This window comes from Bubalus bubalis, chromosome 2, assembly GCF_019923935.1.
Source record: "Bubalus bubalis isolate 160015118507 breed Murrah chromosome 2, NDDB_SH_1, whole genome shotgun sequence".
Classification (NCBI taxonomy): domain Eukaryota; kingdom Metazoa; phylum Chordata; class Mammalia; order Artiodactyla; family Bovidae; genus Bubalus; species Bubalus bubalis.
The window spans coordinates 142,271,773-142,293,520 of record NC_059158.1 but is presented as its reverse complement, the minus strand read 5'-3'; the positions used below and the strand labels follow the sequence as shown (position 1 = coordinate 142,293,520).

The window sequence follows — 21,748 nt, the reverse complement described above, 5'->3', positions numbered from 1 at the left end:
TTCAGCACTGGTTGAGAATAAATACAATTCTCCTTTTCAGGTTAGATTTAATAGACCATTTGTTCACTATTCCCCTCACCTTTCCTCTCATTCCCCTTCCCATCCCTTGCTCTTTACTTTAAAAATCTATATTAAAATGTCTTGTAATTTTTAAATGCTAACCATTATGTGTAGTGACCAGAGCAAAAGAGACACAGATGTATAGAACAGTCTTTTGGACTCTGTGGGAGAGGGAGGGGGGGGATGATTTGGGAGAATGTCATTCAAACATGTATAATATCATATAAGAAACGAATCGCCAGTCCAGGTTTGATGCAGGATACAGGAAGCTTGGGACTGGTGCACTGGGATGACCCAGAGGGATGGTATGGGGAGGGAGGTGGGAAGGGGGTTCAGGATTGGGAACATGTGTACACCCGTGGTGGATTCGTGTTGATGTATGGCAAAACCAATACAGTATTGTAAAGTAATTAGCCTCTAATTAAAATAAATAAATTTAATTAAAAAAAATAAAAACAAAGTTAAATATCAACCCACAGATACCAATTGATTGAATTATTCTGGATGAAATCACACAACCAAAAACCAAAAGCCATCTATTTATTAGTCCTTTCCAGGGTACCTACTATTCCAAAGGATGTAATTGCAGTCCCTGCAGTGGCTGATAACTGAAGCAATTTGGAATAATTTGCACCAGGATTACTGCTGTTTGTGAGATACAGGATCTAGTCCACATTAGATTGAGATGATCATTTTTTGTTAGCAAGGAGAACTCACTGTTCATGCTATTATGTACTTCTCTCCTGTCTCACAATTCCATTAATGATTTTACATTTAAATGTACACATTTTGTTTCTCTGCTAACTTAATAAGCTTGGGGTAGAGATGAGTTTTCAAGTCATAGAATATATAGTACTAAAATATACAGTATCTGATACTAGACACTCATAAAATACTTGTTGAATTGAAGTGATATTTTATCTAATTATATTCTTTGCCTTCTAAAGTCTCAACTTAATTACATTGTAGATGCTGAGAAAAACTCTTAAAGGGTCTGAAAATAAAGAACCAGAAGTAACACATGAGGCACCAAGTTTGGTGCCATTTGGGGATGTGGTATGTATGACTAAGTCTCAATAAAGCCATATAAATTATTTATTTCATATGAAGACAATTTAATGTTTGTTACATGGTATCAAAAAGCATGAATAGAAAATGGCTGTCTCTGATAACCATATTCATGAATTTTTCATTTTTATGAGTCAGATAAGCATTCTAATAATCACTGAAATTATAGAAAACATTCTGATTCGCAGAAAAACTGTTATCTGTACTAGGGATTCCCAAGATGTTATGTTTTAACATAACATCTCACCTAATGTAAAATGAAAATGATTCAGAGAGTGACAGCTGTATTGAAGTTAATAAATGAACCATTTTTAGCTTTTAATTCTTGTTTATTTTAGGTTTACTTTGAACAAATCTTGCCTATTTTTATTCTGTATTTCTGCTTTATATCTGTGACTAGATATTGCTAATAAAAAATTTCTAATGAGAAAAACTAACAAAGTGAAGCTTTAAAAAATACAGTTTGGTTATAGTAAAATGAAAGAAAAATTAACTTTAAAAAATACATTCTCTGTGTTTTTATTTTGATTGTTATAGGTCGGCTGCCTGGCCATTCATGTAAGAAACTGCAAACATTTTACGCCTAAGAGTATCCTTTCTTTTGATTTAACGATCATACTATGATCATATGTCACTGTTTCAGTTATATATTGCTGCCTTACAAAACACTCAAAGACTCAGCTTAAAACATTTACCATTTTACTACCAATCATTATCTGTGCATTCACCAAGTGGTTCTTCTGCTTCACATTTTCACAGCTGGGGCTGTAGTTCAAAAGGGCTGGTATGTCCAAAAGAACTCATCTAAGTGTCTGGTGCCTTAATGAGAATGCCTGAAGGACTGGGCTTAGCCGAGAGGCTGGACCTTTCTACCCACGTAGTCCCAGGATCTTGTCTTTCATCATTAATTTTTATTTAAAATATTAAAATACTATCCTGATTACTAAAGTCTCTGGTGTCCACTTAACTTTGTACCCTGGGTAGTGCCTCTCTCACCTTGTCCTAATCTCAGCCATGGTCATGTCCATTGCATGTTAAAATAGTCACAGGACTAGGCCAGATTCAAGAGCAGAGGAAAATATTAAGTTGACTTTTTGAGGCGGGGAGTGACAAAAGATTTTGAACTATCTGTAATCCACCTCAATCATCATGTAAGTTTAAGAAAAAATGTTTATGTTCTTGGATGATAGTACTAATTTATTTCTATGTGTCTCTTAAACATTGTTTAAGGAATTTATTTTTCTTGGTGACTTTAAGTAAGTTGAATGCTTATTATTGGATTTATTGTGGCATAAAACCAGCCTCATTATGAAGCCTTGATGGTTCTTTTCTATATAAAGTGAATTATTGAAGAGAATTCTATATAACAGAGTTTTAAAGATAAATCATAAAAACAAAATTGTTTTAATTCATGGAGTGCTATGAAAGATAAAAACACTGACCAATATAGTATATGTTAAGTAGATAGTAAAGTGAATTACAAGATAAAATTAAAAATATATTGAAATTAAAATTAGAATAAAACTAAGAATAAATTATTCTGAATTATTATATTTTTTGAATTTCCACATAATTATTAGAAAAAGTTTTCAAGTATGTGTTGTAAATGTTTGGTTACCTTAAAAATAATATATAGGAAAATTTTCAAAATAATTATAATAAAAATGTGAGGATAAAAATATGAGAAGTAATCTAATGAAGAATCAACCGTCTTTTCCTGATTGTGCCTACCACCAGTGGGCAAAAGTACTATTTTAAAATGCTTTCTTTACTGTTTAATATGCTCTATAACTTCTTTCTTTATTTTATTGAGTCTCTGGTTTTGGCCTGAATTGTTTAATGGATTAATTTTACAATGTGTTACTGTCAATTACAATAAAATTTGCTTCCTAAATATGTATTTTCAGTCATTTCCCAGCATTACAGTAATTTGTTCATTCGCATCTCTATTAACAATGTGGTGAAATGTACAAAAACTTATAGCTTGATATCCCAAAACACTGAAAAGGACATTATGATTACATTTGATGAAGTGAAGTATTTTTCTGTACAGGTAATGTTAAATTTCTCTTCTAGAAAAAATAATGTATTCTTTGTAATTTGAAATATTCTACACTAATGTGTTTTTTCCTCAGGGGATAGGAAAAAAACAAAAGCAGTGTTCTTTTATTTGGTATTTTACAGTATTTATTTCTATATTATGGGCTATATTGATGTTTTTGCAGCTTACTGTAAAATATATAATTGTGGTGTTCTCTGAGAGCTTGTTGGTGGTGATTCTCAGTGTTATCACACATGCATGCATTCTTCTCTATCTCACTCTTCCCCTCCCATCTGCCCTCTTCCACCTGTCTTAGTTAGGGTGGGCTATTATAGCAAATTACCACAGACTGGATGGCTTAAAAAACAGACCTTTATTTCTTGCTTTTCTGGAAGGTAGGAAGTTCCTTCAGTTCAGTTCAGTTGCTCAGTCATGTCCGACTCTTTGCAACCCCATGAATCGCAGCACGCCAGGCCCCCCATCCATCACCAACTCCCGGAGTTTACCCAAACTCATGTCCATCGAGTCGGTGATGCCATCCAGCCATCTCATCTGCTGTCGTCCCCTTCTCCTCCTGCCCCCAATCCCTCCCAGCATCAGGGTCTTTTCCAATGAGTCAACTCTTCGCATGAGGTGGCCAAAGTACTGGAGTTTCAGCTTTAGCATCAGTCCTTCCAGTGAACACCCAGGACTGATCTCCTTTAGGATGGACTGGTTAGATCTCCTTGCAGTCCAAGGGACTCTCAAGAGTCTTCTCCAACACCACAGTTCAAAAGCATCAATTCTTTGGTGCTCAGCTTTCTTCACAGTCCAACTCTCACATCCATACACGACCACTGGAAAAACCATAGCCTTGACTAGACGGACCTTTGTTGGCAAAGTAATGTCTCTGCTTTTCAATATGCTATCTAGGTTGGTCATAACTTTCTTTCCAAGGAGTAAGAGTCTTTTAATTTCATGGGTGCAATCACCATCCCCACTGATTTTGGAGACCCCCGAAATAAAGTCTGACACTGTTTCCCCATCTATTTCCCATGAAGTGATGGGACCAGATGCCATAATCTTCGTTTTCTGAATGTTGAGCTTTAAGCCAACTTTTTCACTCTCCTCTTTCCCTTTCATCAAGAGGCTTTTTAGTTCCTCTTCACTTTCTGCCATAAGGGTGGTGTCATCTGCATATCTGAGGTTATTGATATTTCTCCCGACAATCTTAATTCCAGCTTGTGCTTCTTCCAGCCCAGCATTTCTCATGATGTACTCTGCATATAAGTTAAATAAGCAGGGTGACAGTATGCAACCTTGACGTACTCCTTTTCCTATTTGGAAACAGTCTGTTGTTCCATGTCCAGTTCTAACTGTTGCTTCCTGACCTGCATATAGGTTTCTCAAGAGGCAGGTCAGGTGGTCTGGTATTCCCATCTCTTTCAGAATTTTCCACAGTTTTTTGTGATCCACACAGTCAAAGGCTTTGGCATAGTCAATAAAGCAGAAATAGATGTTTTTCTGGAACTCTCTTGCTTTTTCCATGATCCAGTGGATGTTGGCAATTTGATCTCTGGTTCCTCTGCCTTTTCTAAATCCAGCTTGAACATCTGGATGTTCACGGTTCAAGTATTGCTGAAGTCTGGCTTGGAGAATTTTGAGCATTATTTTACTAGCGTGTGAGATGAGTGCAATTGTGTGGTAGTTTGAGCATTCTTGGCATTGCCTTTCTTTGGGATTGGAATGAAAACTGACCTTTTCCAGTCCTGTGGCCACTGCTGAGTTTTCCAAATTTGCTGGCATATTGAGTGCAGCACTTTCACAGCATCATCTTTCAGGATTTGAAATAGCTCAACTGGGATTCCATCACCTCCACTAGCTTTGTTTATAGTGATGCTTTCTAAGGCCCACTTGACTTCACATTCCAGGGTGTCTGGCTCCTTAGAAGGACACTAATCAGAATTTACAAGGGCTCCAATTCTCATGACCTAGTTACCTCCCAATCACCCCATGAACAAATACCATTGCATTGGAGATTTAGGCTACAGCATGACTTTTGAGAGGACCCAAACGTTCAGGCCATAGCACACCTTTTTTTTCATCTCCTTTTCCTTTACCTCTCTGCTTTCTTCTTATATAGACTCTCTCATTCCTTTTGCACAGATTAGCTTATTTAGTCTTTATAACAACCCTTTGCTATACTCTTATATATATTCTTATTGTCTTATATATACTCTTTGTTTTGCAGATTAAGAAATAGGTACTGTAAGGTTTAAAGAAATTTCTTAAGGTCATAGAACTAGTAATTGGTGGAGCTGAGAATACAGTCAGTCTGGCTTCAACCGACTTCATTATACCGTCTCTCACACCAGTGCTTGCTCTGCTGAGTTTACTTCTGTTTACAGTTAAACTTCCTAGAATCCTAAATGTATCTCAGAGTTGTCTTTAAAATGAGAGATACTATTTCATTTAGCTTCAGGATTCCTTGATTAGTCCAATTGTTTCTTGATAGTTTTATTACATCTGTTGAATTTTAGTGAAATCCTAAAATATTTTCTCTGTGTCATATATATGTATATATATGTGTGTGTATGTGTTTGTGTACATATGTGTGTATATATATATATTTCAAACTTCATTTTGCCTAAGTGTTGAGTATTGAAAATACTTATTTAAACATGTGTTTAAAAAAGCATTATTTTCCTAGATGCAATCCATATTATTTCTTTTACTTTGCAAATAATTTTCCTATGCTTTTTTGCCAAGTTTTCAGGAATTTTGTAGATATATGTTCATTTAAATAAAGCCTACAAATAATACTGGAAAAAATATAAATTAATAGGGTGCTTATTTTCACTAGATTATCAAAATATTTTTCCTATGTTTATTTTAATAGGAGCTATTAGTTTGATTAGTATAAGAAGAGAGTTTTAGTGGAACTCTAAAGGAAAGTTTTGGAATTATCTAGTAATATTAACATAGAAAATTGGACAAGCAAACAAAGAAATGTGAACAAAAAGCAAGACATTAATTCCAGGGAAATTAAAAAAAATTTTACAGGACTATAAACATAATCATTGTAAGTGTATTATTAAATCCTAAAAATAGTTACATATACATAATATAAACACTAAGTATTAGTCTAACAAAAATGTATGAAATATATTGGAGGACTAATGGGAAAAGAAATGTGAAAGTTGTGGGAGGAGGCTACTGACAGCTAATATTTTCCTTCCACAATAAACAGTCAATAGATTGTACCTAAATGACCTCAGTGTTCATAGTAGCATTATTTATAGTGCCAAAATATGGATGCAACCAAAGTGTCCATCAAAAGATAAATGGAAAAAGAGGATATAATACATACATGTATACACAACAGAATACTACTCAGCCATAAAAAGAATGAAATTTTACCATTTGCAGCAAAATGGATGGACTTGGAGGGCATTATGCCAAGTGAAATAAGTCAGAAAGAGAGACAAATACTGTATGATATCACTTATATGTGGCATCTAAAATATACAACAGATTAGTGAATATAAGAAAAAAGAAGATTCACAGATATAGAGAAGACAAAAATAATGGTTACCTGTGGGGAGATGGAAGGAGGAGGAGCAAAACAGGGATGGAAAATTAAGAGGTACCAACTATTAGGTATAAAGTAAGCTACATGGATATATTTTACACATGGAGAAGATAGCAGATATTTTATAGAACTATAAGTGGAGTACAACCTTTAAAAATTATGAATCACTATGTTGTACACCTGTACTTTATATATTACACATCTGAGACTCCCTGGTGGTCCAGTGGTTAAAAATACACCTGCCAGTGCAGGATCAAACATGGGTTTGATCCCTGGTCTGAGAAGACCCTACATGCTCATGTAGCAACTGAGCCCATGTACCACAGCTGTTGGAGCCCGCACACCTAGAGCCCATGCTCTGCAAGAGAAGCCACCGCAGCAAGAAGCCCTCACACTACAACTAGAGAGTAACCCACGCCCTCCTCAACTAGAGAATGCCCTCACGCAGCAGTGAGGACCCAGCCAAAATAAATACATAAACATGCCCTGCTGTTTGCAGCAACACGGATGCATTTTGAGGGCATTATGCTAAGTAAACTAAGTCAGGGAAAGACAAGCACTGTGTGATCATTTATATGTGCAATCCAAAAAAATGAGGAAATTCCATGATGGTCCAGTAGTTAGAACCCTGTGCTTTCACTGCCTAGGGTGTGGATCCAATCTCTGATCAGGGAACTAAGATCTTACAAGCTATGTAGCACAGCCAGAAAAAAAAGGGAAATGAACTCATAGAGAACTGATTGGTGGTTGCTAGAGGTGGGGTTTGGGGGTGAGCAAAATGAATGAAGGTAAACAAAAGGTGCAAACTTCCAGTTATAAGATGAGTAAATCCTTGGGATCTAATGAATAGGATGGTGACTATAGTTAACAATACGTGTGCTCAGTCACTCAGTCGTGTCCAACTCTTTGCAACCCCATGGGTCTGTAAGTCACCAGTCTCCTCTCTCCATGGTAGTTGAAATGGGTGTTTCAAAAAATGGATGCTTCAAAAAATACATAATATGGGTGTTTTTATTCAGAAATTATGTCTGAAATTCAGACTGAAAATTTATTGTTTCTTTTTATATATATTTTGTGTTAAGGTTCCCAGACGTCAAGATGATGAGAAGAATAATATTCACTTAGAACTAATGCAACATGACAATACAAAAAAGTATCTTCTCTTGTTAGGGAGTGTTCAGGTACATCTTTATGAAGTAATTCAGGTATGTATTAAATCATTTTTTCACCTTGGTATCACATTGTCCAGTTGATGTTTGTTTTCAAGATTTATCTGTACTTAATGGACTTCTTTTGCTTATTTTCTGTCTTAGGTGCTTAGTAAATTCATGTGCAGTAAACAATATTTCCCTCTGGCTCAAAAAAAAAAGTTTGTAACAGCATAATGTTTTTTTAATTTTATTTCCTGGAGGGCAATAAGTAAGTGCAGGTTGTTCAGTTGTGTCCAACTCTTTGTGACCCCATGGACTGTAGCCTGCCAGTCTCTTATGTCCTTGGGGATTCTCCAGGCAAAAATACTGGAATGGGTAGCCATTTCTTTCTCCAGGGGATCTTCCCCACCCAGGGATCAAACCTGGGTCTCAGGCATTGCAGGCAAATTCTTTACCATCTGAGCCACCAGGGAAGCCCCGAAGGGTAATTATACAACCTAGAAGACTAAGCATGCTTTTTGTTTGTTTTATTTTGTTTTCTTACATGTTTCAAAACAAGACTCAGACCACAAACTCTCTTAACTGTCAGTTCCAGTTTCAGTTCAGTTCTTTTTTTTCCTAATTTATTTATTTTTTACTGAAGGATAATTACAGAATTTGTTTATTTTCTGTCAAACCTCAACATGAATCAGCCATAGGTATACATACCTCCCCTTCCTTTTGAACCTCTCTCCCATCTCCCTGCCCATCCCATCCCTCTAGGTTGATACAGAGCCCCTGTTTGAGTTTCCTGAGCCATACAGAAAATTCCTGTGGCTATCTATTTTACATTTGGTAATCCAAGTTTCCACGTTACTCTTTTCATACATCTCACCCTCTCCTCCCCTCTCCCCGTAAGTCTATTCTCTGTCTGTTTCTCCATTGCTGCTCTGTAAGTAAGTTCTTCAGTCCCAGTTTTCTAGATTCCATATATATGCATTAGAATACAACACTTATTTTTCTCTTTCTGATTTACTTCACTCTGTATAATAGGTTCTAGGTTCATCCACCTCATTAGGAACTGATGCAAAAGTGTTTCTTTTTAATATTCCATTATGTATATGTACCCCAACTTCTTTATCCATTCATCTGTCGATGGACATCTACGTTGCTTCCATGTTCTAGCCGTTGTAAATAGTGCTGCAGTGAACAGTGGGATACATGTGTCTTTTTCAATTTTGGTTTCCTCAGGGTATATGCCTAGGAGTGGGATTGCTGGGTCATATGGTGGTTTTATTCCTAGTTTTTAAGGAATCTCCATACCATCTTCCATAGTGGCTGTATCAATTTATATTCCCACCAACAGTGCAAGAGTGTTCCCTTTTCTCCACACCCTCTCCGGCATTTATGGTTTGTAGACTTTATGGTGATGGCCATTCTGACCACTGTGAGGTGATATCTCATTGTAGTTTTGATTTGCATTTCTCTAATACTGAGCAATGTTGAGCATCTTTTCATGTGTTTGTTAGCCATCTGTATGTCTTTGGAAAATGGCTGTTAAATCTTTCCCCCACTTTTTGATTGGGTTATTTGTTTTTCTGCTATTGAGTTGTATGAGCTGCTTGTATATTTTGGAAATTAATCTTTTGTCAGTTGTTTCATTTGCTATTATTTTCTCCCATTCTGAGGGTTGTTTTTTCAGCTTGCTTATAGTTTCCTTTGCTGTGTAAAAGCTTTTAAATTTAATCAGGTCCCACTTGTTTACTTTTGTTTTTATTTCCATTACTCTAGGAGGTGGGTCATAGAGGATCTTGCTTTGATTTATGTCATCGAGTGTTCTGCCTATGTTTTCCTCTAAGAGTTTTATAGTTTCTGGTCTTACATTTAGATATTTAATCCATTTTGAGTTTATCTTTATGTATGGTGTTAAGAAGTAATCTAATTGCATTCTTTTACATGTAGCTGTCCAATTTTCCCAGCACCACTTATTGAAGAGGCTGTCTTTGCCCCATTATATATTCTTGCCTCCTTTGTCAAAAATAAGGTATCCATAGGTGCATGGGCTTATTTCTGGGCTTTCTATCTTGTTCCATTGGTCTATATTTCTGTTTTTGTGCCAGTACCATACTGTCTTGATGACTGTAGCTTTGTAGTATAATCTGAAGTCAGGAACATTGATTCCTCCAGCTCTATTCTTCCTCAAGACTGCTTTGGCTATTTGGGGTCTTTTGTATTTCCCTATGAATTGTGAAATTTTTTGTTCTAGTTCTGTGAAAAATGTCATTGACAATTTGATAGGGATTGCATTGAATCTGTAGATTGCATATGGTAGTATAGTCATTTTCACAATATTGATTCTTCCTACCCAGGAACATGGAGTATCTCTCCATCTGTTTATGTCATCTTTGATTTCTTTCATCAGTGTCTTATAACTCTCTGTGTACAGTTCTTTTGTCTCCTTAAGTAAGTTTATTCCTAGATATTTAATTCTTTTTGTTACAGTGGTGAATGGGATTGATTACTTAATTTCTCTTTCTGATTTTTCATTGTTGGTATATAAAAATGCAAGTGATTTCTGTGTATTGATTTTGTATCTTGCAACTTTGCTAAATTCAGTGATTAGCTCTAGTAATTTTCTGATAGTATCTTTAGGGTTTTCTATGTACAGTATCATGTCATCCGTAAACAGTGACAGATTTACTTCTTTTCTGATCTGGATTCCTTTTATTTCTTTTTCTTCTCTGATTTCTGTAGCTAGGACTTCCAGAACTATGTTGAGTAATAGTGGTGAAAGTGGACACCCTTGTCTTGTTCCTGATCTTAGGGGGAATGCTTTCAGTTTTTCAACATTGAGAATAATGTTTGCTGTAGGCTTATCATATATGGCCTTTACTATGTTGAGGTAGATTCCTTCTGTGCCCAGTTTTTGAAGAGTTTTAATCATAAATGGGTGCTGAATTGTGTCAAAGCCTTTTTCTGCATCTATTGAGATTATCATATGGTTTTTATCTTTCAATTTGTTAATATGGTGTCTCCCATTGATTGATTCAAGTATATTGAAGAATCCTTGCATCCCTGGAATAAACCCAACTTGATCATGGTATATGGGCTTTTTGATGTGTTGCTGGATTCTGTTTGCTAAGATTTTGTTGAGAATTTTTGCATCTATGTTCATCAGTGATATTGGCCTGTAGTTTTCTTTTTTTGTATTGTCTTTCTCTGGTTTTGGTATCAGGATGATGGTGGCCTTGTAGAATGACTTTGGAAGTGTTCCTTTCTCTGCAATTTTTTGAAAGAGTTTTAGAGGGTTAGGCAATAGCTGTTCTCTAAATGTTTGATAGAATTCTCCTGTGAAGCCATCTGGTTCTGGGCTTTTGTTTTTTGTGAGATTTTTGATCACAGCTTCAATTTCAGTGCTTGTAATTGGGTTATTCATAATTTCTATTTCTTCCTGGTTCACTCTTGGAAGATTGATCTTTTCTAAGAATCTGTCCATTGCTTCCAGGTTATCCATTTTATTGCCATATACTTGTTCACAATCAGTCAGTTCAGTTCAGATGCTCAGTCGTATCTGACTCTTTGAGACCCCATGAACCACAGCATTCCAGGCCTCCCTGTCCATCAGCAACTCCCGAGGTCCACCCAAACCCATGTCCATTGAGTCGGTGTTTGCCATCCAGCCATCTCATGCTCTGTCATCCCCTTCTCCCGCCTTCAATCTTTCCCAGCATCAGGGTCTTTTCCAATGAATCAGGTGTCTGAAGTATTGGAGTTTCAGCTTCAGCATCAGTCCTACCAATGAATATTCAGGACTGATTTCCTTTAGAATGGACTGGTTGTATCTCCTTGCAGTCCAAGGGACTCTCAAAAGTCTTCTCCAATACCACAGTTCAAAAGCTTCAATTCTTCGGCACTCAGCTTTCTTTATAGTTCAACTCTCACATCCATACGTGGCCACTGGAAAAACCATAGCCTTGACTAGACGGACTTTTGTTGGCAAAGTAATGTCTCTGCTTTTCAATGTGCTATCTAGGTTGGTTATAACTTTCTTTCCAAGGAGTAAGCGTCTTTTAATTTCATGGCTGCAGTCACCATCTGCAGTGATTTTGGGGCCCAGAAAAATAAAGTCTGACACTGTTTGCAATGTTTCCCCATCTATTTGCCTTGAAGTGATGGGACCAGATGCCATGATCTTAGTTTTCTGAATGTTGAGCTTTAAGCCAACTTTTTCACTCTCCACTTTCACCTTCATCAAGAGGCTTTTTAGTTCCTCTTCACTTTCTGCCATAAGGGTGGTGTCATCTGCATATCTGAGGTTATTGATATTTCTCCAGGCAGTCTTGATTCCAGCTTGTGCTTCCTCCAGCCCAGCATTTCTCATGATGTACTCTGCATATAAGTTAAATAAGCAGGGTGACAATATACGGCCTTGACGTACTCCTTTTCCTATTTGGAACCAGTCTGTTGTTCCATGTCCAGTTCTAACTGTTGCTTCCTGACCTGCATATAGGTTTCTCAAGAGGCAGGTCAGGTGGTCTGGTATTCCCATCTCTTTCAGAATTCTCCACAGTTTTTTGTGATCCACACAGTCAAAGGCTTTGGCATAGTCAATAAAGCAGAAATAGATGTTTTTCTGGAACTCTCTTGCTTTTTCCATGATCCAGCGGATGTTGGCAATTTGATCTCTGGTTCCTCTAAGCCTTTTCTAAAACCAGCTTGAATATCTGGATGTTCACGGTTCACGTACTGTTGAAGCCTGGCTTGGAGAATTTTGAGCATTACTTTACTAGTGTGTGAGATGAGTGCAATTGTGCGGTAGTTTGAGCATTCTTTGGCATTACCTTTCTTTCGGATTGGAATGAAAACTGACCTTTTCCAGTCCTGTGGCCACTGCTGAGTTTTCCGAATTTGCTGGCATATTGAGTTCAGCACTTTCACAGCATCATCTTTCAGGATTTGAAATAGCTCAACTGGAATTCCATCACCTCCACTAGCTTTGTCATAGTGATGCTTCCTAAGGCCCACCTGACTTCACATTCTAGGATGTCTGTCTCTAGGTGAGTGATCACACCATCATGATTATCCGGGTTGTGAAGATCTTTTTTGTACAGTTCTTCTGTGCATTCTTGCTACCTCTTCTTAATATCTTCTGCTTCTGTTAGGTCCATACCATTTCTGTCCTTTAATGAGCCCATCTTTGCATGAAACGTTCCCTTGGTATCTCTAATTTTCTTGAAGAAATCTCTAGTCTTTCCCATTCTATTGTTTTCCTCTCTTGCATTGATTGCTGAGGAAGGCTTTCTTATCTCTCCTTGCTATTCTTTGGAACTCTGCATTCAAATGGGCATATCTTTCCTTTTCTCCTTTGCTTTTCACTTCCTTTCTTTTCACAGCTATTTGTAAGGCCTCCTCAGACAGCCATTTTGCTTTTTTGCATTTCTTTTTCTTGGGGATGGTCTTGATTCCTGTCTCCTGTACAATGTCACAAACCTCCATCCATAGTTCATCAGGCACTCTGTCTATCAGATCTAGTCCCTTAAATCTATTTCTCACTTCCACTGTATAATCATAAGAGATTTGATTTAGATCATACCCTAATGGTCTAGTGGTTTTCCCTACTTTCTTCAATTTAAGTCTGAATTTGGCAATAAGGAGTTCATGATCTGAGCCACAGTCAGTTCCCAGTCTTGTTTTTGCTGACTGTATAGAGCTTCTCCATCTTTGGCTGCTAGAATATAATTAATCTGATTTTCGGTGTCAACCATCTGGTGATGTCCATGTGTAGAGTCTTCTCTTGTGTTGTTGGAAGAGGGTGTTTGCTATGACTAGTTTGTCTCTTGGCAGAACTCTATTAGCCTTTACCCTGCTTCATTTTGTACTCAAAGGCCAAATTTGCCTGTTACTTCAGGTGTTTCTTGACTTCCTACTTTTGCATTCCAGTCCCCTGTAATGAAAAGGACATCTTTTGGGGGGATTAGTTAGAAGGACTTGTAGGTCTTCATAGAACTGTTCAACTTAAGCTTCTTCAGCATTACTGGTCAGGACATAGACCTGGATTAACGTGATACTGAATGGTTTGCCTCGGAAAGGAACAGAAATCATGCTGTCGTTATTGAGATTGCATCCAAGTACTGCATTTCGGACTCTTTTGTTGACAATGATGGCCACTCCATTTCTTCTAAGGGATTCCTGCCCACAGTAGTAGATATAATGGTCATCTGAGAATGTCAGTGTTCACTCTTATCATCTCCTGTTTGACTACTTCCAATTTGCCTTGATTCATGGACCTAACATCCCAGGGTCCTATGCAATATTGCTCTTTACAGCATCGAACCTTGCTTCTATCACCAGTCCCATTCACAACTGGCTGTTTTTGATTTGGCTCCGTCCCTTCATTCTTTCTGGAGTTATTTCTCCACTGATCTCCAGTAGCATATTGGACACCTACCGACCTGGGGATTTCATCTTTCAGTGTCCTATCTTTTTGCCTTTTTCATACTGTTCATGGGGTTCTCAAGGCAAGAATACTGAAGTGGTTTGCCATTACCTTCTCCAGTGGACCACATTCTGTCAGACCTCTCCACCATGACCCACCCATCTTGAGTGGCCCCACAGGGCATGGCTTAGTTTAATTGAGTTAAACAAGGCTGTGGTCCTTTTGATCAGATTGGCTACTTGTCTGTGATTGTGGTTTCAGTCTGTCTGCCCTCTGATGCCCTTTCTCAGTGCCTACCATCTTACTTGGTTTTCTCTTACCTTGGACATGGGGTATCTCTTCACGGCTGCTCCAGCAAAGCACAGCCACTGCTCCTTACCTTGTTCACAATAGTCTCATAATCCTTTGTATTTCTGCATTATCTGTTGTAACCTCTCCTTTTTCATTTCTAATTTTGTTGATTTGATGTTTCTCTCTTTTTTTCTTGATGAGTCTGGCTAAGGGTTTGTCAATTTTATCTTCTCAAATAACCAGCTTTTAATTTTATTATGCTTTACTATTGTTTGAACTCCTTATTGCCATATTCAGACTGAAATTGAAGAAAGTGGAGAAAACCACTAGACCATTCAGGTATGAGCTAAATCAAATCCCTTATGACTATACAGTGGAAGTGAGAAACAGATTTAAGGGACTAGATCTGATAGACAGAGTGCCTGATGAACTATGTATGAGTGTAACATACTGGTTTGTCAAGTCGGTTCTGAGCCTTTAGGCAGAACTGACTTGAAGACAGAGTCTGGGGTAAATACATAGCACATTAACATAGCTTAAGACAAACATTTCCATAAGAAAAATGCATTGGTTAGCTCAAGGTTTGAGAAAAGTCAAGTTCAGGTGGAACCAGGTATCACTATGGCAGCATAGAATTTTAAGAGAAACCTCTTTTTAAATTTGTATAGAGAAGGGGAAAAAATGTAACACTAGTTTGTTTCTTCCTGTCGCTTATGAGAGAGAGAAAAAAATGTCTGACACTTGCAGCCTATTTCCTCCATTTGGAGACTCCTGGACTTCCTGCCTGTTATCCTCTCAATACCAAAGGTTTCCTTGGGTAAAAAGATCCCAACAGTCCCCAAGAGATGAGCGAAGCACTCAGTTCTGTCATGAGTCAGCCTATCATATAGATCCATGTTTACCCCTCAAAAGGAGTGTAGGCCTGGCGGTTCCTCTAAGTAGAAGTAGTAGGAACATTTTTCTTTAAAATATAAATGTAAATATTAACATTTATTTCTGGTACAACCTGGAAGTTTTATTTTCTTCCAAACATTCATTATTTTTATATTTTAGCTATTAGATCATATATGCATTAAAAATCATTACCTGATTTTTTTTAATTTATGAAATGATTTAGATAATTTACAAGTGACACCATGACTATATCAGTAATTCTATATTTAATAATTTTCTTGTTTCTTTTTCTAGAAAGGGTGCTTTACTGGAGAACTCCAAGTGTTGAATAAAAATACAGTAAGAACTTTACTGAAACTTCCAAAGCCTTGTGTGCACATTTTGTGTAACTTTGCTCTGATACTGTTTTTATTCTTTTGTTACACTTCCAGTCACTGTTTGAGTTAATGTAAACATATTAAAGAGAAAGTATAATATTTGCTCAAAAAATCTTCATCTCTACTTAAAAAAAAAAAATGCTGCTATCTTACTGCTAAATGGTGAACACAAAAATTAGAAATCATTGGGTAAGAGAGTAAAATGCCTCTCGTTGCTGCTTTGACTGTATAGCCTCAGGATCCTCACTTGCTGAATTGAGGAAGAATTATTTTCCTCCTTGAGCAGTCTCTAAATTGGTGTTTATAGTTCTTACTGAATTTCTTTTTAAGTACTTAAAAATTATCTTGATTAATTGATCATCTACTCTGAGAGGCTTCTCCTTCCAAAAGCCAAATTGAGGACAAGAAACATTAAAGAAAGAATGAAGAACATTTGAGGTCATAACCTCTGATTCCCTCCTTCATTTCACATATGAGCAAGCTGAGGTTCAGAGAGATAAAATCACTTTTTCTAAATAAAAATTTATCTTAAAATGAAAGTGGAGATGGTAAAAGTGTGAATAAATACTTAAAACATATATACATGGGTATGAATACATATGTATGTATGTATCTTAGCATAATTGTTAGCAATTTTAAATTGATATTTTTCATATCTTAATCATATAATATTCCTTAAGTTTTCTTTTAACATTTCCAGAACACCATAGATTGCTACATAGGAATTACTTATGTAAAAATATTTTTAATGAAGAGATTCATGCTTTGGTTTTTCTAATTTAAAGATTTGTGAAGTAAAAATATCACTTGCTATAACTCTCCATTCAAATATCTTTCTGATCAAATCATAAAATAAATTTGGCATGTTTAGTTTATCTGCAGAGTGGAGGTGGAATTTATGTTCTCCTATGGAAACTTTGGTTATGGATTTTCACATCAGGTTAGTTTCCCTCTTTTAAAAATAATTCTGTTGCAGCTCTTTAGTCATATAATACTCCTGAGCCTCTTCCCTTTCCAGTTTGATATGTTCTTTAAAATAAATATATATATTTTTAATTTTATTTTATTTTTTAAACTTTACATAATTGTATTAGTTTTGCCAAATATCAAAATGAATCCGCCACAGGTATACATGTATTCCCCATCCTGAACCCTCCACCCTCCTCCCTCCCCATTCCATCCCTCTGGGTCGTCCCAGTGCACCAGCCCCAAGCATCCAGTAACGTGCATCGAACCTGGACTGGCAACTCGTTTCATACATGATATTTTACATGTTTCAATGCCATTCTCCCAAATCTTCCCACCCTCTCCCTCTCTCACAGAGTCCATAAGACTGTTCTATACATCAGTGTCTCTTTTGCTGTCTCGTACACAGGGTTATTGTTACCATCTTTCTAAATTCCATATATATGCGTTAGTATACTGTATTGGTGTTTTTCTTTCTGGCTTACTTCACTCTGTATAATAGGCTCCAGTTTCATCCACCTCATTAGAAGTGATTCAAATGTATTCTTTTTAATGGCTGAGTAATACTCCATTGTGTATATGTACCACTGCTTTCTTAGCCATTCATCTGCTGATGGACATCTAGGTTGCTTCCATGTCCTGGCTATTATAAACAGTGCTGCGATGAACATTGGGGTACACGTGTCTCTTTCCCTTCTGGTTTCCTCAGTGTGTATGCCCAGCAGTGGGATTGCTGGATCATAAGGCAGTTCTATTTCCAGTTTTTTAAGGAATCTCCACACTGTTCTCCATAGTGGCTGTACTAGTTTGCATTCCCACCAACAGTGTAAGAGGGTTCCCTTTTCTCCACACCCTCTCCAGCATTTATTACTTGTAGACTTTTGGATCGCAGCCATTCTGACTGGTGTGAAATGGTACCGCATAGTGGTTTTGATTTGCATTTCTCTGATAATGAGTGATGTTGAGCATCTTTTCATGTGTTTGTGGGCCATCTATATGTCTTCTTTAAAGAATGACATTTTTCTCTAGTCTAAAGAAAAATGAAACTTCACCATTGTTTGTTTATACATTTTTAAAATGATATTTTACTCAGGATGTCTTTATTTTAAAACTTTTGTGTATTAGTGTCTGTGTACAAATATACTTATGTGATTGAAAACAAAATTAAATATTCAAGAAGTGAGTGTATTTTTATATCTAAAAAAATCATTAAAATGGAGTCATTTATGTTATTCAGATATATTGTGCTCTAATCACATAGAGTCCTTTCTCACCATGATTGTTTCAGTGTCAACTCTTCTTGATTCATGAAGAAAGTAATATGCCCAAAGAAGATATCTTTCTAGCTTAAGCCTACCTCTTTAAATTTACTATGTATATCCAAAGTTGCAGTGAAGATTTTTATACATTAACGTTTATCCTTTTCTTTCATTTTGTACTTAGGCTGGATTCCTATAGTGGAAATTATTGTCAGTAATGACCTTTTCAAGGAATTGGTCTAGAAAAATCTACCCAATAATCTACCAACATATATTCTTATTAAGTATTTGAAAGAACTATTGATATCTCTGGGTATTGTCACAGCTTTGGGGCATTTATAAATCCAGTCTCATTAGTACTTCTGTTGTATAGAAGAAAGGACCCCTATACTTTACATATAATCTTTAATTTTCAGCTTTTACTACTTTTTATACTCTTGGTTTTTTACCTCAGGAATTTAGAGTCAGTAGATCAGTCTTATTAAATAAGTCTACTGCTGGTTAACTCAGAAATTCCTATAAAATGCATTTTAAAATTTTACCTATGGTATATCATAATTTTTTAAATAACATTTGGATCACAAATACATAATGATGAAAGCCGTTAGACACGAGCTTTTTCTCTTTTCTCCTTTGATTTTTCTTCTGTTTATTCTGCCTATTTTCTTATCATGAATTGGACCTTATAGGGATCCTTAATTGTTTAGTCCTTTTGTTACAGTCATAGTTTATGAGCACTAACTTCTGAGGTAGGTGTTGTGTGAATATAACATGTAACAATCCCAGAGATAGATCCTTTTCAAATAAACTGGGCAGGTTTTGCATTTTATTTAGGTGGATTCTACTAAAAACTAGGAACGAAGGTATTATAAGGAAAAGAGTGGGAGGTTTAATAAAAGTTCTACTTGATTTTATGTCTATGAACTTTTCAGTTACATATCCCCTACTTACCTATTATGGTAATGTATAATGAGTACTTGCACTGGGGAGATGAAGTTACATTCAAACCCTGGCTCTTGTGCCTATTGGGTAGCCCTTGAACAAATTACTGATTGTTAGTATTACCTGTAAAATAGAGATACTTGTCTACCTCATAGAATTATTGAGAGGATTAAAGAATATTGAAGATGTAGAATTCTTGGCAGATACTTAGCGCTCAAAGTTAATTCTTTCTTTCTCTCTTAATTAATTTCCTCCTTTTATATGTATGGGCTTGCCTTGTGGCTCAGCTGGTAAAGAATCCGCCTGCAATGTGGGAGACCTGGGTTCGATCCCTGGGTTGGGAACATCCCTTGGAGAAGGGAAAGGCTACCACTCGAGTATTCTGGCCTGGAGAATTCCATGGACTGTATACTCAGTGCTCAATGTTAATTCTTTCTTCCTCTCTTAATTCATTTCCTCCTCATTTCATTATATAATTATATATATATATATATATATCAATCATATAAGTCCAGGAAATAGTCATATTAGGATGAACTGAAATTGTGACTAAACAGTGTTAATATGTACTTATTATTTTCTTCAGTTAAAACCGCTTCAGAAAATTATTAAGCCATCTATGTTTATGGATATTGCACCACCTCCAGAAAGAACAGACCCTGTGACGTAAGTATTAAAGTCTTATTAACAGACATTTAAAACATGTAATCCATTTGGTGGAACATCTTGATTGTCTTAAGACATGTCCAGAATGAGCTAGTCTCCAAGGTAAAGAAAGCAGTGAATTGTTTTGCCTCAGGTGGAAGATATTTTGAGTTTCTGGATGTAGCCCTGGAGAGAGTAGTTGAGGAGGTCTGGAGATAAGAAAAAGAAGAGAAGGGTTGCCAACTTTGTGACTAAAGGAGGGAAAGGAGTGGAAGCCTAATGAGGAAGTTGGCCAGAGCGATATTCCTTTTGCAGAAAGAGGTGAGGAACTTTTAAGATCAAGGTGCCTAATAGTTGCATTTTCTGTTCTGCAGTATGGTAGCATTACGCCCATTTCCACACACCCCGCTTGTTACTTCTAAATTTTCAGGAAAAAGCTTATGGTCGAAAAATGCCATTAGTAGGCCAAAAAGTAACTTAAAACATAGTATGTAAATTAGTCTTGAAATTTCAACAGTAAAGATAGATCAAAGAAAAATGAGCACCTGAGAGAGATATTTAATCTATGGTGCTATGCAAGAATAAGGAATAGAAAATACTTGAAATGGGATTGAGGAAATTAGGTATAGAATAGGAAATTATATTCTGAAGAGCTGATTGTCCTGTCAACACTGAGCATTATCATTAAAAATAAATTTTGTCCATTTGATATTGGTGATTTGTTGAAATGGTAAAGTTTAATGTTTTTCTTATGTTTATTGATTGTTATTTCATACCCATCCATTGATTCAATAGACACTTACTGAATGTTTGCCGTACCGCAGGTTTAATGCAAAGGTAGCATGTAAAAAATATGGTAATATGAATGAGAAGGAGCCCTCCTAGAGATAAACATGAGGTCTGTGGGACACAGCCAGGGAGCCTCCTATACTTTTTAGGGGAGTTAGGAGGAAAGTATGAAGTAAGGATCCACAAAATAAAAAGCGCTGGATGTAAGACTTGAAAAATGAGTAGTGGTGCACCAGGCTGATTTTGTAAGGGTGAGGAGACACATTCCCTAAAGAGGGCACATGAACAAATGGCGGGAGCCATAAGAGGCTATGTTATGATGGGGAACAGTGAGTGGTTAGTTGTGGGTTGCAAAGTACACAGGAATAAGGAGGGGAGCAGTAGGAGATGAGCTGGAGCAGCAGTCAGGGCAAGACGTAGCAGTCAAGTGGTCAGGCTCTAGAACCGGACTATGTGGGCTCTCCCATGTACTAGCTGTGCAACCTTGAGCAAGTTACTTTGGCTCTTTGTGCTTCATCTATTGAATGGAATAAAAATAACAACTACTCAGTTGAGTTATTGTAATATTAAATAAGTTACGTATAAAGCACTTGGAACATGGTAGCAAATAACAAAATTCTCAGTTGTTAACTACTTGCTGAAGTAATAAATGTTTTATCATCACCATCATCATCATTGTAAGTTTATACTTCTCAAATGTGAGTAAACTTTACTGTTTTGAGTCCTCCCACATGTGGCAGGGCAACACAAAGGCACTGGAAAATATGGTGCATCTTTCTGGAGTATTACTTTGCTCAAAGATTTTGAAAGGGAAAATGTTATCTTAAAATTAACATCTACATACTATATAGTAGATTTAAAAGTCACATGAATTTTCAAGATAGCAAAATGATTCCAGGAAATGATGTGGTTTGTGTCTGATTGCATTAAGCTACACTTCAAGATATCTTCACTGTCCTCTACCCACAGGAGTTCTTTATTGGGAAAATTTGGAAATACTTCAGGTGTAGAGCCGTTGAAGAATTTAAGTGAGGGAGTCAATAGGATTGAGTATAGACAGAATTAGTTTAGTATTGGAGATGAAAGACTGGAGGAAGCTATTGCAGTAGTCTACGTGAGAGGTACTGACAGTCTGAATGAAGGCAATGGCTAGATGGGTATACAGTTAATTCTGTGTGTCAGCTTGACCGGGCCATGGGGTTCCCAGATATTTGGTCAAACATTATTCTGGATGTTTTTGTAAGAGTGTTTTGAATGAGATTGACATTTAAATCAGTAG

General features: G+C 36.6%; 1 protein-coding gene across 1 annotated transcript in view; it reads left to right on the top strand.

Annotated features, from left to right (window-relative positions):
- The window catches only part of C2CD6 (C2 calcium dependent domain containing 6), a 137,852-nt gene that overhangs the window by 13,422 nt on the left and 102,682 nt on the right, over positions 1 to 21,748 (top strand). The window contains exons 2-8 of the mRNA XM_006080530.3: positions 1,030 to 1,116; positions 1,666 to 1,717; positions 3,036 to 3,181; positions 7,823 to 7,945; positions 15,786 to 15,830; positions 16,740 to 16,808; positions 19,622 to 19,701. Of these exons, the coding sequence (XP_006080592.3) occupies positions 1,030 to 1,116; positions 1,666 to 1,717; positions 3,036 to 3,181; positions 7,823 to 7,945; positions 15,786 to 15,830; positions 16,740 to 16,808; positions 19,622 to 19,701 (602 nt within the window). The remainder of the gene's footprint in view (positions 1 to 1,029; positions 1,117 to 1,665; positions 1,718 to 3,035; positions 3,182 to 7,822; positions 7,946 to 15,785; positions 15,831 to 16,739; positions 16,809 to 19,621; positions 19,702 to 21,748) is intronic.